The 19501-nt window shown below is 39.9% G+C and overlaps 1 protein-coding gene across 1 annotated transcript; it reads left to right on the plus strand.

Moving 5' to 3' along the window:
• Positions 1 to 4114: 4114 nt before the first annotated feature.
• On the plus strand, positions 4115 to 12662 carry LOC104535237 (E3 ubiquitin-protein ligase KCMF1-like; the record flags this gene model as incomplete). Its single annotated transcript, XM_010185445.1, has 3 exons — positions 4115 to 4292; positions 10299 to 10578; positions 12038 to 12662. Coding segments are annotated over 3 exons (711 nt in total), but the record flags the coding sequence as incomplete, so codon positions are not given.
• Between the last annotated feature and the right edge of the window lie 6839 nt (positions 12663 to 19501).

Raw genomic sequence — 19501 nt, forward strand, 5'->3', positions numbered from 1 at the left:
GGAAAAGAAAACTAACAGATTCAATGAAACAGCAATACTAATACTACAGGATAATTATGTAAATAGGAAAATAATGAAATATATATACAAATATTTATACAGAGCCATTATCAAATCCTCACCCCACCCCCCCCCAAATGACAATTACATCACCAGAGGCTCTGTGGAGCAGGGCACTGGAAAAATCCCAGTCCAGACCCAGCAGCAGGTGGGAGCAGGTTGCAGGAACTGGATTCAGGAACACATGGATTGGGGTCAAAGGCAGATGAACTAGCAGGGTTCAGCTCGAACATTGGCCGTGGCAGAAGGGGAAGAACAGAGCTTGACCCGTAGCTTTATACTGAGTATGACGTATGTGGGATGGAATAGCTTGTTTGGTCAGTTTTGGGTCATCTGTCCTGTCTGCTCCTCCCCGCAAGTGCTACACCTTACTTATAACACCCCAATACAGCACCCATTTTGTGGCGGGGGGCCTGGTCTCCCATTTTGTGGCGGTGGCCATGGTCTCCACAGGCACAAGTATAAGCAAGAGTCATATTTACAATACCATACCTAATAGTAATTATAAACATCAAGCACTATCACTTGTAGAAATGAACACTGTCTGAAAAAATATGCTGTTAGTTTCAGAAAGTACAGTCACTTAGAAGAGACTTAACTGAAAAGTAAAATAACCAAATAGTTCTATTCAGCTCGAACCAGGACAACTACTCTAGATGACTGAAGAGCTCAAACTGTCTGTTTCTTTGTACTTTAAGTACAATTTTCTTTTGTGTTACTTGATGTTAGGAATAGTAATGTGGCTTGGTTTTTGCTGTACAAATACCTACAACATAATTTCAGAAGGTGCTCTTACTTCATGGAAGTACAGGCCATCATGACAAACTCTCATTATGTGATCTCTAAATTATTTATCTTTCTGTATCTCATTAAAAAATACACTCATAGTGTAATTTGATAGTGCCTTTTTTGTTCAGGGATTAAAAAAAAAAGGCCTAACAACTCAAGTTCTTTATATCTGCTAATAGCAACATTAGAGGAAATGGTTTCACTTTGGTTGTGATTGGTATTTACATTTAAATTTGTTAGCATTTAAATTGTCAGTCCCAATTACACATTTCCTATTGAAGTGGATGAGGTGTTGGATTAAAATTCACACTTTTCCTCTCCCTCCCACATTAGTGACATCAGATAACTTTTAATTGGGTGGTTATTACTAGCTACACAAGAGTTAGAGAAAGCAGAATAATCTGAATAAGGCCACAGTGTCAGTCATCACAAAACTGATGGGAGGGGAGCTTAGTAAATTGGACTGTGTTGTAAATAATTATAGAAAATGCATGTGGAAGTTTCTGTACAGCATTGCTTTAGCAATCAGTGCTGCCAAGTCCTCAAAACTTGACAGAGAAAAATTTTCTGCATTAGCTGTTCCATGTTGGGTGCTATTTCATGTCTCCTGACAGCTAAGACTAAAAGGAAGTAAAAGTGGGAGAGATTTCTCCTTGCCCAGTTGCTAGCAGTTTAGGAAAGGATATTGTCTTCTGTGTAGCAGTTAGAAGGGGTTTTTTTTAAGCTGTTTTATATGGCTGCACATATTTCTTGTAAAGAATCCTGTGCAGCCACTGCAAGATATTACTGTTATTCCTGGAGACTCTGAACAGCTCTTTAAATTCCAGTTTCTTTCTTAAACAATTTTCAACTGTTTTACTGTTTATAATGTGATTTTAATCTTGACCATGTAAATGGTTTTAGCTTGGTTGTTTTCAGTATATGTTTGCAATGTGTTAAGAGTTCCAAATGCTTTTTGAACTCCAGCATAGTTGGGTAAAACATCAATATACCCTTGAGCTATTATTTAAATAATGTTTATCTTAAAAATACTTTGAAAGGTGAAGTTAGCAAGCTACTAAGATCCTTTTCTAAATGAGACCAAGGCTGAATTTTTTCAAAGTATTTATGTTAAGGTTGTTCTAGTTATCTTATTTCCCACGTTTACTTTAAAAAAAAATATCCCTGAATGGGGGCATTTTTCTGTCAGTTGTAGTAATGGAAAGCTTCCCAAACTGCATGAGAGCAGTAGTCAATCAGTAAAATATAAGTGGCAATGTTCTGTCACTGCCAGTATCCAGTATCAACAGATTCAAAGGAGGAATAAAGTAATCTGTGCTAGAAAACTATATTCTGTCCCAAGGGAGATTCCCCCCCCTAAACCCTGTAAGTGAAATGTTTTATGCTCTATAGTATAATAGATCTGAAAGAGTCAATTCTTCCTGAAAGTATTTATTATAGTAACTGGATATTCTTAGTTGCCAAAAGTCTAATAATTTTTCAGTCTTAAATTTCTCAACTCAGCAATATCACAAGAAAATGACTTCTACACCATAATCGTACGTTTTGGGTGTTGTGGTTTAGGGCTGGGCTGGCCACTAAATCCTGGACAGACGCTCGATACTCTATATTAACCCCTCTCCCCTCCCCAGAAGGGACGAGAAAGAGAATAAGGGAGAGAGACTTTACAGGTTGGAAAAGAAAGCTAACAGATTTAAAGAAACAATAATACTAATACTACAGGATAATAATGTAAATAGGGAAAAATAATGAAATATATACAAATATGTACAAATATTTATATAAAACCAATATAAAATCTTCTCCCAATGACGATTGCATCACCAGAGGCTCTGTGGAGCAGGGCACTGGAAAAGTCCCAGACCGGACCCAGCAGCAGGTGGGAGCTGATGCAGGAACTGAATTCAAGAACACACGAATCAGGATTGGAGACAGACAAACTGGCAGGGTTCTGCTCGGACTTCGGCCATCCCAGGAGGAGAAAAGAGCAGAGGGAAGAGAAGGGGTTGAGACCCTTGTGATCCCTCATCTTTATACAGAGTATGACATATGTGGGATGGAATACCTAGTTGGTCAGTTTTGGGTGATCTGTCCTGTCTGCTTCTCCCCACAGGTGCGGATACAGCACCCATAGTGAGACAGTGGCCTTGCCATGTTTACATAACATACAAGCACTGTCACTTGTAGAAGTGAACACTGTCTGGAAAAACATGCCGTTAGTTTCAGCAAGTACAGCCACTTAGAAGAGACTGAGCTGAAAAGTAAAATCACTGAATAGAAAATTAGTTCTATTTAGCTCAAACCAGGACAGTGGGATAAGTACATTGGGCACCAGTCTGATACAAATAATAGATTTTATACAATTGATAAACATGCTATTTTTGAAAATAAGAAAATTGGAGATAAGGTGAGCTAAAGCTGCTAATTTAGAAATTGGAAAAATAATATACATCTAAATACATTATTTCATAGCTTAGTAGTTAATTGCACTAGTGCTTCTTAAGTTATAAGGAAGTTTTGGCTAGACTGTCTTGGGAGAATTTATATGCTAACACTGTTCTGGGAAAGATAATTTTTAAATGGTTTGCTGATAGTCTCTTAGTATGTATGAAAAAGCTTATATTTCAAGTCATAGCTTTTATATACATCCCCTAAAAATGTGGGAAATAAAGTTAAAGGGCTTGTTTTCATAATTGGAGCAAATGGAATTTGTGTGGGAAAAGAGAGGGAATATGAAGCAAAGGGATATGAGAGATGTGCTGAATCCTCTGTTGACCTGCAATTCCTTGAAGACTGGAGTGGGTGAAATTCCTTGGATAAAAGTATAAAATGCAATTATTGCTCTGTGCTCTTGGTAAGAATGGCAATAAAACTTTGTAGATTATTTTCACTATTTAAATACCCTTCTTTCCCAATTTTGATGTTAACATCCTTATTTCTATTGAGTAATGAATAGACATTGAATATGCATCATCAGTTTAAATTACCTAGTAGAAAACTTTGATCCAGAAGGCAGGAAATCCATCCTAACATTTTTTAGACATGATAAAAAGCCTGGGAAAGATAAATTTGGTGCAAGCAGCCCTGGATGCCTTGGGTTCAGATCTATAGGACTGACTGACACCATAGCTATGATTGCATTATGCTTATAAAGATGAATCATTGTTTTATGAATGAGGAATAGTGTGTTACCTGATTATTCCACCTAGTAAATGTTCTTGCTGTTTAATACTTGATAGCAAAAGACTTTTCTTAACTGCTTGGTTATGATGAATCTAGTGGCGTTCGGCACGTACGTAGAATGTTTCACCCAGGCCGGGGTTTGGGAGGCCCCCGTGCACGTAGATCAAACATGCACTTTACTAGCAGTTCCACTGGTGGGCTTTCATCTTCTCAGAGTTCATATTCTCCAAGCAATAGAGAAACCATGGATCCTATAGCTGGTAAGAGCTGTAACCGCTGTAACCACTGATTTTAGTTCAGAGTCTTCTAAGTAGACTTTGAAAAAAAATCCAAGATGATAATAGTTTCCTTGTTTTTCTGTGTTTTGAAAACAAACAAACAAAAAATAGCTTCCCAATGTCATAATTGATGGATCTTTACTGATGAAAATTATCCTTAATTGGATTGTCTACAGGGATTGAACCTGGGACTTCTGAAATGAAAAACACTGCCCCTTTAGCTTGTGCTTTTAAATTTAGAGACTTCTAGGCTCATTCCCATGACTGACCTGTCCACAGGTGGTATCAAAGAATGGTTGAGGTTAGAAGGGACCTTTCAAGATAATCTAGTCCATACATCCCCATCCTTCAAGCAGGGCAACCTAGAGCAGTTTGCCCAGGACCATGTCTAGTCAGGTTTTGAATATCTCCACAGATGGATTCCACAACCTCTCTGGGCAACCTGTTACAGTGTTTGACCACCCTCACAGTAAAAAGTATTTTCTTGAGGTCAGATAGATTTAATTTGTTTTAATTTGTGCCCATTGCCTCTTGCCTTGTCAGTGGGCAGTACAGAGAAGAGTCTGGCTCCCTTTCCTTCATTCCCCCCCCATCAGGTGTTTATATACACTGATAAGATTCCTCCCCTTTCAGCCTTCTCTCTTCCACGCTGAAGATTCCCAGGTCTCTTAACTTCTCCTTATATATGTATATATCTATTTTTAAATGTAATTGTTTCTAAACACCATTATGTACTTCAGTGCATCTGGTTTTAATTTGCTGTGTGCACATAGGTGTTAGAAATGAATCTTTTCTTTCTCTCTTTTTTTTTTAAGGGTTTTTTTTTTAGCAAAAACCAAGTGCTGTACTTGAGTTCACCAAGATGGAATTGTTTCAATTGGAATATTATTGATAGACATTTAAAATATACTCAGTTTACTTTGACATGACAGCTTGGATGACAGGCTTGCTGACTTTTAAGAGGTCTTTTAACTCTTAAAATTCTTAAATAACTGTATTTTAATAAGCATTTTACATAGAGCTGAGCGACAGCCCTTCCTTAAGGTTGTGTAAGGGGAAGGTAAGCCTGAGTTCAACCTCGAGCTGACTGACACAAGAAACTCACAAGATGGAGACTGCAGATTATCATCTGTAGATTATCATCTGCTCCTACTATTTCACATAGGGTCCAATGATACTGTGACAAGGCAACTTGGAACTGTCAAAAGAGACTATATGTTCCTCAGAGCAGTGTTAAAAGGATCTGGAGCACAGGTTGTGTTCTCTATCCTTCCAGTCAGAGGAAGGGGTCCAGGAAGGAGAAGAATTGAACAGATGAATGCCTGGCTGCATGACTGGTGCCATACTCAAGGTTTTGGTTTCTATGATCATGGGATCTACCTTTGAGAAGCTGGGTCTGTTTGGAGCCGATGAGATTCACCTGACCAAGTGGGCCAAGAGGGGCTTTACCAACAAGCTGGCCAGACACAAGGAGAGCTTTAAACTTGATTTAGTTGGGGAAGGGGCTGGAGTTTTGAGCACCAGACAAGAGCCAGGGGCTGCTGATGTATTAGGAACCAACAGGGAAACACCTGTGTAAAGCCTCAAAGGAATTAGAATATGTTTCTCTAAAAAGGTGGCAAGGCCCAGCTGAAGTGCCTCTATACCAATGCACACAGCATGGGTAACAAAGAGGGGGAGCTAGAAGCCACTGTGCAGCTAGAAAGCTATGATGTAATAGCTATTGCTGAAACACGGTAAGATGAATCGCACGACTGGAGTGCTGCAATTGATGGCTTGATGGCTGTAAACTGTTCAGAAGCAACAGGCAAGGAAGGAGGGGTGGCAGGGGAGTTGCCCTCTATGTAAAAAAAAAAAAAGGACTGACTGCTTTGTTGGGGTTTTTTTGGTGTTTTGTTTTGTTTTGGTTTTGGGTTTTTTTAAATGAACAGTTTAAGAGCTTATAGGTAAAATTAGGGGCCAAGCCAACAAAAGAAACATTGTGGGGTTGGTGTTTACTACAGGCTACCTGGTCAAGGGGAGCCTGTTGACAATGTGTTCTTACTTCAACAGGAAGCATCATGCTTGCAGGATCTGATCCTGCTGGGGGACTTCAGTCACCCTGACATCTACTGGAAAATTTGGCTAATTTTTTAATCTGGATGATAGACAGCCTGACCAGAGGAGAAGGGTTACTAGATCTGTTACTTACCAACACAGATGAACTAATTGGAGAGGTCAAGATTTGTGGCAGCCTGGGCCACAGTGATCATGCCCTTGTGGAATTCACAGTCTTGAGGGCTATGGGCCAGGTGAAGAGTAGAGTCAGGACTCTGAATTTTAGGAGAGCAAACTTTTAGTTGTTTAAGGGACTAGTGGGTCTGACCTCCTGGGAGACTGCCCTCAGGGACAAAGGAGCTTCACAGAGCTAGCAGCTCTTTAAGGACATTTTTCTTAGAGCACAAGACCTTTCGATTCCCATGTTTAAGAAATTGAGCAAGGAAGGCTGTGTCCAAAGAATTTCAGTCAATGGCTCAATGTCCAAGTGGAAGCCAGTAACAAGTCATGTCCCTCAAGGATCCATACTAGTACTGAGACTGTGTTTAATATCTTCATCAATTATGTAGACAGTGGGATTGAGTGCATCCTCAGCAAGTTTGCAAGCAACACCAAGCTGTGTCGTGTGGTTGGCATGCCTGAGGGAGGGGATACCTTCTAGAGGGACACTGACAGGCTTGAGGAGTGGGTTCGTGGGAACCTCATGAAGTTCAACAAGGCCAAGTCCTGCATCCAGTGTGTATCCAGCTCTGGGGTCACCAGTGCAAGAAAGACATGGACCTGATAGAGCAGGTCTGGAGGAGGGCCACAAAAATGATCAGAGGGCTGGAACACCTCTCTGAAAAAAAGGCTGAGAGAGTTGGGGTTGTTCAGCCTGGAGAAGAGAAGGCTCTGGGGGGGACCTTATTCTGGCCTTTCAGTATATAAAGGGGGCTTATAAGAAAGACAGAGACTTTTTATCAGGGCATGTAGTGACAGGACAAGGGGCAATGGTTTTAAGCTGTAAAAGGTTAGTTTTAGATTGGACAAAAGGAAGAAATTTTTTTACAATGAGGGTGGTGAGACACTGGGACAGGTTGCCCAGGGAAGTTGTGTATGCCCCATCCCTGGAAGTGTTCAAAGCCAGGTTGGATGGGGCTTTGAGAACAGCCTGGTCTAGTGGGAGATGTCCCTGCCCATGGCAGGCGAGTTGGACTAGATGATCTTAAAGGTCCCTTCCAACCTAAACCATTCTTTGCTTTGTGTGTTGTATTTTGGTCAGGTTTATGAGAATTTTCATGGGGAAGATGTCTCATTTTTAGCTTCCAACAGTCACATGGGCATGTTTTTAGGATTTACAGATATAATCTGTAAGTATTTTTTCAACTTTCTTTTCAAGAATAAGTTCTCTATAAAGAGGTAAAAATAAAAATTGACCCAGTCGTTTTTTAAGAGCCCTAATGTAAAATCTTAAGACATCAATCTTACACTTGTATAGTGAAAGATGGCGTCAGGGAAACTTCAGAACTTCCTGCAATTATCTAAGTTCCTGCTATTTGCATTTGCTTCAGATCCTGGAAGGGCATGAATGTTTAAACTGGAGCTTCTTATTGTTATACTGTGATTCCATGAGAGGCAGTGAACCAACTTGAGAGCATTGCTTTTGAAAGAGGAAGCTACAGCTCTACCCCCCTACCCCCCTACCCTACGTTCCGTAGGCATAGTTCCTTGGCCTCTGTTGTGCCATCTGCTCTTCAGGCCCTCTGTGTGCTGATTTAACTCATTGAAATGGCAGAAAAATAATTAAAAATATTAGTTTGGAATTGACCTATGCAGGTTGTCTATTTCCAACCCCTTTCTCAAAGGAAGTCTATTTAGATCAGGTTGTTCAGGTTGCTAAAGGCCTCATTCAGTTGAGTTTTGAATGCCTCCAAGAACAGAGATCATGCAACCTCGCTAAGCAACCTGTTCTAGTATTTAAAATCCTTCATGTTTTAAAAGGAGGGAGTGGGAGAGATACAAAAACTAAAATCCTTTGGATGTAATTGGAATATCCTGTGTTCCCTTGTCTGACTTGTCCTATTGCTGTATGCCTCTGAGAGGTGTCTAGCTTAGTCTTCTCTGTATCTTTGAATCAGGTAGATTCAGACAGCAATAAAATATCTTCCAAAGTATTCTTTTCCAGGCTGAACAAACTCAGTTCTCCTGCTCTTTCCTCATGTTCTGGCCTATTGATCATTTTAGTGGCCCTCCACTGAACATAATCCATTATGTTCATGTGTCTCTTGTCCTGGGGAGCCTAAAAATGGACACAGCGCTCTGGATGTGGCTTCGCCAGTTGCCAAACAGAGGGGAAGAATTTTTCTGTCCTCTTAGTGAGTTAAGTTAGGTTGTGGGTCTATAAAGCACTAGTTTGGTGCAAGAAGGGAGGATGTTTGTGTGTCCTGGAGAGCAAGACTTCCTCTTGCCATTACAGTGAGTTCAGCTGAGTGAAATGTGAAGTGGCTGTCTTGGTTTGTTTCACCCTCACAAGGCCTTCCTCTTTAGGAGCATGTTTAATAAAATTGTATTCCTTTGAGTCTTGTCATTTGGGGGTTTTTTGGGGTTTTTTTTTGGTGGAGGTAATATGTTTTTTGCATCCAGAGAATGTAGTACAGCCTGGCTGGCTGGCTGTGTCATGCCAAGCCTTGTGTTTCAAATTCACATCTTCTACCAGGGTTCTGTTAAGCTGTACTCAAAGTGATCTTACAAACAGTGAAGATAAATACGTATCTTACCTGGCAGTGTTATATGTCTTCCGTTGTATTAGAGTAATAATTAGTACATACTACCAGAAGTTAGAACTTGTGCTTGTAACAGACCTGTAAACATTACTTATTTCTTTTTCTCCTTGTGGTGGTTATCAGTAATTAGTGAAAATATTATTGATAGTTAATCTTGTTATGATTAGTTGTGCTGATTAAAAGTGATGAGCATTTACTGTTGCCATTCCAAGTGTTCCTGATGCAAAGAGCTACTGTATATTGCTTTATTTCCCTAAGAAAAGCCTAGTTTCAAAGGATTCTATCTTGAAAGTAAGATGGAAGGAAAAACTTTTATGACCTGTGATGATAACTTGCAGCTTTAATGAGGGTTGGATGGATAGGAGAAAAAAATAATCTACTTCTGCTCTCCTTAAATCAAACACAACAAAGCAGTGTTTACAACTTTGTGTGGAATACAATCTGTAGTAAATCACTGAGCAATAACTTATTAATGTATGTTTTGGGAAATGCTTAGCATGGACAGAATTTGTCACAGTCTTGAACTTTGGAGGAAAGGAATCCAGGCTAGATTGATTGATTGATTGGTTTATTGTTAGAATTTCTCTTTTTTCTAGTAGAGGTCTAAAGTCTCATAAAAAAGCCCTCCTGTGGTCAAATATTTTTCATATAATACAACATCTGAAAAACCTTTCTGAACTCAATATTTTCTAAAAATGTCTGGAATTATTCTGTAATATTTGTCTTTTCTGCAGCACAGCTTCCCTCTGGAATGCCCATTGAGGTGCATGGGGGAATATAAAGCCACCAACTGAAGTCAGAATTGAAGTGGTTTCTTAGTCGATAACTATTTTGACTTGAAGATAAAATTTTAGAGATTTGTTACACAGGATATTGCTTATATGGTATTCCCCATAGGTTGACTTTTACTGGTTTAGAAAGCTTTAAGCTTTGACTCTCTTACTTAGGCACAGTTCTTTATTCTAGATGATTCTTAATCTACTTACCCTATGGGCTTTGAGACATGGGACGCTTGTAATGGATAGCCTGTGAAGCTTTTCAAACCAATACAATTTGTTCATTAATTTCATTGATAATATGTTTTAGAAAGCAAAGGAATTGATATACTGGTATTCAGGACATATTTATGCTGTTGTGTGATATATATTGAAGCAGATTTCACTGTAGAAACTTTTTTTTCTTCTGGCAGAGCTTTTATCTCAGTTATCAGGCGTGAGACGTTCTGCAGGGCAGCTCAATTCTTCTGGCCCTTCTGCTTCTCAGTTACAGCAGCTGCAGATGCAACTGCAGTTGGAACGACAGCATGCACAGGCAGCAAGACAGCAACTGGAGACTGCACGCAATGCAACTAGACGCACTAACGCAAGCAGTATCCCCACCACTCTTACACAGTCTATAGTAGCAACCAATACATCTAACACAGAAAACAATCAGCAGACTGTACAGAATTCCCAGTTTCTTCTTACAAGGTAACTTGTCCTGTGATTTTTAACTCTTCTGCCATTTCTGTTTTCCTTGGTACTGTTATGGACATAGAGTTCAGTGAAACTACTGCCAGATCCCTAATGAAGCTTGTAGTTGAGATACTATGCTTTTGTTTGCATTTGTGATATCTCCTTTTCAACCCTGCTGTGTGTTTGTTCCTAGGCAATGAATAAATATTACTTGCTGTTTCTCAGTTTGAAGAGAAACATAAGGGATATTACTTTGGTAAACTGTGCTTATTTACCGTAATACTTCTGATAAAACTCTATCTCTGAAAGAGTCTTTACAATAACATGTTTCAACCTTTTATGCTTGATAATGTGAGGGGAGAGAACTTAAAGAGTAGTTTTATTTAATAGGAAATAAATCTTTAATGAAGGCTGAAGGTTTAATAAAGGTTTATAAAATCATAGAATCATTATGGTTGGAAAAGACCTTTGAGATCATCTAGCCCAACCGTTAACTAACTCTACCATGCCCACTTCTAAACCATGTCCCTTTTATATAAAGTATTTTGGAAGAAAAAAGCAAATAAGGAATGTGCTATTAATAAGCAGTACACATGTCTGTTTCAGAAAGTATAGTTAGATCCTAGAGTTCTATAGAATAAATAGTTCAGTTGGAAGGAACCTACAACAATCATCTAGTCCATTCTGCAATAGAAGAGTTGCCCACTCTCATTCCAGCTCTTTTAGGAGGTTTAGAATATTGATTTTCTGGATTCAAAGAGGATTGTGTGGTTTTGGTTTTTTTCAATTACATGTTGAGAAAGAGCACAAGCATTTAAACAGTTTCTGTGTCTAGAAACCTAGGTTGGGACAAATTATTGCTGTAATGCTGATTTTTTATCAAAACTTTTTGAAAATAATGACTTTAATGAAAGTATCTGCAAATGTCAGTCACTGATCTTGTGAGGTAGGACAGAACTGGAGCAAGCAATTTCCTTGCTTCTATTAGGTGATGATGCATGCACTGATAAGTGAAGTGAATTATGTACTGTGCTTTGGAAGTCTCTAGGCATTATGTATGTAGTAATGTATTTTGTGTCATGCTTGCATTTAGAAGTTGTCCTGGGGCCAAAATGAGCAATTAAAGGATGACTAAAGAATTTTGACACCCCTTAAAACAAAACCCCTCTGAAGGGAAAGAAACTTCAGAAATAGCTATTTTTTTCTTCCAGCCTTAGAATCCACTAAGAAGTTTTTTGCAGCATCTAGGAACAAGTTTGTTAAATAGTCTGTATTCTTGCATCAGGAGTGCCAGGTGTTGTCAGATCTGTACATGTTAAAAGAAGTGCAGCAGTACCTAGGTTGTTTCTCAAAGGGAATGGCTTTCAGATGTTATTCAGCATGTGTCTGTCCAGCTGTTTAGGCAATTAGTGAAAGCCCATTTTGTTGATGATACTACTAAGCCTGTCTTCTCTCTCTCTGTGATGCTATGCAGGTTGAATGATCTGAAGATGTCAGAAGCAGAGCGTCAGTCAAAGGAAAGTGAACGGGCAGACCGCAGCTTGTTTGTTCAAGAGCTTCTACTGTCCACTTTGATGCAGGAAGGAAGTTCCTCCTCTGATGAGGATGAACGGGGAGAGATTGCTGATTTTGGTTCTATGGGCTGTGTAGATATTATGCCTCTAGATGTTGCTTTAGAAAACCTAAATTTAAAAGAGAATAATAAAGGTAATGAGCCTCCTCTTTGATGGCATCCCATTGTGCAGACAGTGTTCTCTGTGCTGTATTTGCCAATGAAAGTGGACAACAACTATCTTGGGTTTGTTTTGGTGATTGTAATTTCAGGTCTGTCATTCTTGTTACATTGTGTACATTCAAAGGAAGAGAGAAAAGATATATACGATAATCATTTCCACTTAACCAATTTTTACTTTTAGCAGGTAAAATATAGGTTGCAGTGCGGAGAAAAAAAGCTCTGCATCCTGTAGCTTGACGTGCAAAAAGCCCTCCTAATACTCCACATTCAAACTGAAGAGGAAAAAATGAAAAATCTCTAATGAAGCTGCTGTGTGTATTTATGAATATTAATGAATAAAAATTGCTTGGATGGTTTACCTTAACTACTGCATGACTTTTTTTTTTCTTCTTCTTCAGCGTGCATGAGTTTTAGTGACCTTGTCATTTAAAAAATGTAAGTACAAGGAGTAAAACTATAAAACCCTAAAACTTTCCCATTATTCAAAGGTAATGTGAAAGAAAAAATTAATGCTCACAAGCAGTTTGTGGCTGTGAAGTAGCCTTTGAGTAACACATGACCAATGACCTTTTTATGTGCTCTCCTTGCATATTAATGCAAACTCTGCAGTGGGCTATATTTTCGCTTCCAGAGCGTTATGTTTTGCTATATTGTGACCACTATGCTGCCCTGTTAGACATCATATCCATGTGGAATTGAACTTTGTATTCATCTGTAGGAGACAAAAAACCAGGACCACTACTAGAATCTACCACAAAGGGCTTCTGTGTGCCCTAAAACCAAATTTTGTTCGCCTTAAAATTTTCTTTTTTGTGTTAAATATACTTTATTTAGTTGTAAACAATTCACTGATTCACTGTCAGGGGGGAGAGAGGGGAAATTAATCTGGATTATGTTCTCTTAGTTCTAAGCCTCCACAGTCCTTAAAATTTTGAGTATTATTTATGTATTTGCTTTATAGTTTGTAGAGACTCCTTAGTATCAGGAGTGCCTGAGGATTTGACTTCCAGATATCTCCATACGTTACAATTGAATTCTTAATACTAACTTCCTATCAACCTTTATTTATTGGGGTTTTGGGTTATATTTCTGACATAAAAAATAAAGCCTTTTTAATTGAGTCATGCTACCTAATTGCCTATGCTGTTAATCCTATAAGGGTTTTTTTTGTATGGATTACTATAATAGCCCCAAAGCAAGGGACAGCAACAGTTTAGTTATTTGGAATGTAAAGTTTAGCTTATAAAGATAAAAATGCATACAACTTCTGAAAATTAAAAACCTGATTATGGTCCTAAGAGAATTGTGGTAGGTATGTTAATCTAAGATAACAGCAACAAAAGCAGCTACTCCATAGGTTGACATTTGAGTTCCATTCTAATTTTCTCAATTCTCAGATTCTGATTGTTTCCATTTAGTACTGAATTAGCATTTTTCTTTTAGTCTCTGCAACAGAAAATGTTTTAAGAGAACTTTTTAGTCTTCTGGTTATCTTAGGAGTTACCATCAACAAAGATTCATTTTTAATTGATTGTTGAGGATATTAAAAAAAATCAAACTGTAGTCTTTTTGGATACCTCTTCTGCACATCACAAAATGACTCAGTTCAATAAAGCATTTTAAGGGCTGTAGTTCAGTTGATTCTTTGGTGATTATGTATTACCCAGATAACTGTAGAATAAATTCTGGAATTAAACTGTTCTTCACAACTGTATGCAAAGGCATTTCATGGTGAAACCCTGTGTGATTTACATAAACACTTTTTAAAAAGTGCATATTCTGTGCAGTGCATGTAGCAGTGATTAAGCATGTAATCTTATAGCTTCATAGGTATGTGCATTGAATTTCTAGAAAAGACTTGTTCAAAAACAGTATCTTAATGAATATTATTTTTTATTTAAAATCTATATATAGCTTATATATAGCATTCTATTGAGAATGCGGACATTACGGGGTTTGCAAATTCCATTCTGCTTTTACAAAAAGCACTTGGAAAGCCTGTGAACTCACTGTCCATGTTTATTATTAGAATCTGAGTATCTGCTGGCTTACATTTAAAATTAAATTTAGTTACTGCATTAACTCCTCTAAGAATCACAAGTGTGTCAGATTTTGTTAGCTTAGAAAAACTGCCAAACAGCAACTGGGAGAGTGTTGTTCTAGTATTCTGCTGATGAGTATTTGCAGGGAAATGCTCTTCTTTGAAAAAAAAAAGAATTATATTTTTGTTATTTTCAAAATATTGATGTTTATTTTCATAATGCTGTGGGCTATAGTGAAAATAGCTATTGTGAACTTTTCAAGGGGAGCTGGGAGGGGATATCGCATAACTTCCTACCTTAAGACCAGTGCCTCACAAAAGAGGGCCCTAGCATTTGGCATACTTAACATACACAAGAAGTCTGTTCAATACTGTGCATTTGTGTGACAGAAGTCTGTTTTCCCAAAAATGTGGTACAGCCTGTGACAATCTTTGCAGAGAGGCTATATCTATGAATAGAGAGCACATCTGGAATTTGGTGTGCTCTCCTATGAATTTGCACCTCAGAGTTCAGACATGGTTTGCTTCTGCTTCCTCTGTTTAATCAGCCACAAATCTGTATGTTTTAATTTAATAGGTAAAGCAAAAGCTGTGTGCACAAGCAAAGCAAAAGAAGGAATTCATTTACTCCATCTCATTGACAGGCAGATATTTAGCCATTTCCAGGAAAGCAGGGCTTCATTACATGTAATGATTTCTTGGGAAGACAAATGCCATAACTCCTAACTCCTTCCTCCTCCTTCCCTAGCTTTTATTGCTAAACATGACATCATATGGTATGGAATATACCATTGGTTAGTTAGGGTCAGCTGTCATGGCTGTGTCCCCTCCCAACTTCTTGTGCACCCTCAGCCTACTTGCTGGCAGAGCAGAGGGAGAAACAGAAAGCCTTGACACTATGTAAGCAATGGTTTAATCCTGGCCGGCAACTAAGCAACACACAGCTGCTCACTCACTCCCTGCACAGTGGGATGGGGGGGAAGAATAGGAAGGGCAAAAGTGAGAAAATGCATAGGTTGAGAAAAAAACCCACTTTAATATTTTTTTTTAATGTAAGAAAAATAAAACCAAATCAACAAAGAGAGAGGAAAATAAAGCCTAAGAAAAACAAGTGATGCAAGAGAAAACAATTGATTACCACCAACTGACCAATGCCTGGACACACCCTGAGCAATGGCAGCCCCTGCCAACCTCCACCCCACCAGTTTTATTGCTGAGAACAATGTCATATGGTATGGAAAAACCCTTTGGGTGGTTGGGGTCAGGTGTCTCAGCTGTGTCCCCTACCAACTTCTTGTACACTCCCAGCCTACTCACTGATGGGGCAGTCTGAGGAGCAGGAAAGGCTGTGTCTCTGTGTAAGCACTGCTCAGAAATAACTGAAACATCTGTGTGTTATGGACACTTTGTTACAAATCCAAAACATAGCCCCATACAAGCTACTGTGAAGAATTTTAACTCTATCCTAGACAAAACCAGTACAATCTCCACCCCTAATTCCATACCATTTACATCATGCTCAGGTCCCACACTAGCTAATACATCCTCATTAACCGCCGCTCCCCTTCCCATCCTTTGATACATTCACAGATATTATTCCCTTAGTCTATGGACTACTCCTGTAAAATGTCTACTGAGTTAATTTAGTCCATGACTTTGGGCTCTGTCTGTTATGGTGGTCACTCAGGACAGGAGAGTTAGTGTGTTGCATGTAGTTATTGGGCACCAAAGCCAGCTCAGATCTGGTCACTGCTGCACTTGCACTGCTTCTTGTGAGGCTTGTTCTCCATTGGTTTACGGGTGGTTCCTGCTATAGTAGTTCCTATAACATGCAACTCAAATAATGAGTTACAATAATTTAAAAGTGTATCTATTATGTTCCTCACCCTGGTCCCTTTGGACTAGGCCTTAAGTTTTAAAATTGCAATGAATTTCTTCTCTTGACTCTAGCTTGGCAGGATTCCTGCTATAATACCTTTGACATATGGCAATCACAGCAATGGTGACATAGAGATTCATATAATACTGCTATCATACAATTCAAATCACAGGCTATTTTCACCCACGATTAAATCACATTAAGGAACACATTGGACTCCCCTATCTTTCTGCATTACCCAGCAAGTGCACCCAGATCCTTGAGCAAAAGCAGTCCCACAAATGTGTTTGCCTTTTCCTGAGGAAGGAATAACCCAGATTGTTTTTTCCAGCCAGTTCTTTATATATACTACGGGGACCTTACCTCTTTCCACAGTGCGCAGGGGTTTTGACTGGGCAGGGCCAGGTCGACTGGCAGATCCTCTAGTGTTAGCTAGCCAAGTGGCTTCTGCTAAATGTGTATCCCAGTCCTTGAATGTCCCAGCACCCATTGCTCTCAGTGTAGTTTTTAACAGTCCGTTGTATCGTTCAATTTTCCCGGAGGCTGTTGCATAATAGGGGTTGTGATACACCCAGTCAGTGCCATTCCTTGGCCCAGGTGTTTATGAGGTTGATTTGGAAATGAGTCCTGTTGTCTGATTCAATTGTTTCGGTGGTGCCATGTCACCATAAAACTTGCTTTTCAAAGCTCAAGGTAGTATTCCAGGCAGGGGTATGGGTCACAGGGTATATTTCCAAGCATCCAGTAGTCACTTCCACCATTGTGAGCACATGGTGCTTGCCATGGCAGGTTCGTGGTAGCGTGATATAATCTATCTGCCAGGCTTCCTCATATTGATATTGATATTTCAGCTATCATCCTCTATATCAAAAAGGCTTTAGCTGCTTGGCTTGTTTGATTATGGCACACATTTTGCATTCATGGATAACCTGTGCAATGGTGTCAATGATCTCTTTAAACATCCAGTTCAACACCAGTAATCGGAGTGCTAGAAGGAGCTGTATTTCAGTACCAATTACTTCTGAAGCAGCTCGAACTCCTTCATGCGCTGCTAGTAGATACCTCTTTCTCAGTTGGAGTGTAGCGGGCTTCAGATCCTCTGTATTTTCGACTCCAAAATCCTAGGGGTCGACCTCAAGTCTCCCCTTGTCCTTTCTGCCAGGGACTCCAGGTAGGACCATTCTCCCCAGCTGCAGTGTAGAGCACATTTCTAACATCTGGTCCTGTTTGGACTGGACCAAGGGATACCGCATATACAATCTCTCTTAATTTGTTCAAAGGCTTGTTGCTCAGGACCCTATTTGAAATCATTCTTCTTCCGGGTAACTTGATGGAGCAGCCTTACAATCTCACTGTAATTTGGAATGTGCATTTTCCAAAAACCTACAGTCCCTAAGAAGGCTTGTGTCTCTTTTTTGTTAGTTGGTGAAGACATAGCTGTTATTTTGTTGATCCCGTCCATGGGGATCTGACAACGTCCATCTTGCCATTTTTCTCCTAAGAACTGAATCTCTTGTGAAGGTCCCTTGACCTTACTTCGTTTCATGGCAAAACCAGCTCCCAGAAGAATTTGGATTATTTCCTTTCCTTTCTCATAAACTTCCTCTGCTGTGTTACCCCATATGATGGTGGTGTCAATGTATTGCAAGTTTTCTGGAGCATTGCCCTTCTCCGGTGCAGTCTGTATCAGTCCACGGCAAATGGTAGAACTATGTTTTCATCCCTGGGGCAATCGATTCCAAGTGTAGTGGACACCTCTCAAGGTGAAAGCAAATTGTGGCCTGCACTCTGCCACCAAAGGAACTGAGAAAAATGCATTAGCAATGTCGATTGTGGCACACCACTTAGCTGCCTTTGACTCCAGTTCATACTGAAGTTCTATCATATCTGGCACAGCAGCACTCATTGGTGACGTAACTTCATTCAGGCCATGATAGTCTACTGTCAGTCTCCACTCCCCGTTACGTTTTTGCACTGGCCATATGGGACTGTTAAAGGGTGAGCATGTTTTGCTGATCACCCCTTGGCTCTCCAATTGATGAACAAGCCCATGGATGGGAACCAGGGAGTCTCAGTTGGTATGATTTTGTCGCCAGTGCACTGTCATGGTAGCAGTTGGCTCCTGCTGTTCTTTAACCTGCAGCTACTCCACCACAGATGGATCCTCTGAGAGACCAGGCAAACTAGACAGCTGTTTAATCTTCTCTGTACTCAAGGCAGCTATACCAAAAGCCCACCTTGAAGTACCCTCTCCTGAGGTACTCTATGCCAAGGGTACATGGAGCCTCAGGATCAGTCACAATAGGATGCTTTTGCCACTGATTCCCAGTTAGGCTTACCTCAGTCTCCAACACAGACAGTTCTTGGGATTCTCCCATCACTCCAGATATACAGAAGGATTCTGCCCCTTTTTAATCTGATGGTATTAGAGTACACTGTGCAGCCATGTCCACTAGAGCTTTATACTCCCGTGGGTCTGATGTGCCAAGCCATCAAAACCACACAGTCCAGTAGAACTGGTTGTCCCTTTCCTCCACCTGGCTGGAAGCAGGGCCCCTTTAATCCTGGTCAGAGGCTTCATTACTTGATTTTTGTAACTGCAAAACAGAAGTCCCTTAATCAGGGTCAGAAGTAAGATCAGCCCTTCTACTCTGCCCAACAGAAACTGGAGCAGTAATTTTCCTGGATGGATGTCTTTTGTCTGTTGTTTTTTTTCTTGTAGTTCTTGTACTTGAGCTTCTAGTTTCCAGGTAGGTTCACCATCCCACTTCCTCGTGTCCTCCTTGAGGTCATGCAGATAGAACCACAGGATGGCACGTGGTGTGCACCACTGGTACCCTTTCCCTTGAGCAAAAAAAGGCTGACTCTTAATAGCTGAGACATTGATTGGTATGAACAAGGAAGATATATTATCTTTGAATTGCTGGGACAATATTTGGGTCAGTTTCTCCCCAGCTGAGACGCAGGCCAGTAAGGAGGAAGTAAGATTTTGAATTCTTGGAGTTGGCTGGCCAATGCATCCACAGTTGGTGCCTCTGCGTTTGTCCAGCTCATCATTGCCAGGATGTTGGCATATGATGTCAGTGCACTTCATACAAACTTTCGTCACATGGACTGCATGTACCAGATATCATCTGGGTCTCTGGATGCCTAGTTGTTATCCAGGTTGCTAAAGATCACTTCCACCATGGCTAATTCTCTCAGATACTGGATAACTCCCTCAATGGTGGTCCATTTGCTTTGGGAATATGCAAGATCTTCCTTCAGGGGATACCTTTCCTTC

Source organism: Mesitornis unicolor, unplaced genomic scaffold (assembly GCF_000695765.1).
Source record: "Mesitornis unicolor isolate BGI_N332 unplaced genomic scaffold, ASM69576v1 scaffold6195, whole genome shotgun sequence".
NCBI lineage: Eukaryota > Metazoa > Chordata > Aves > Mesitornithiformes > Mesitornithidae > Mesitornis > Mesitornis unicolor.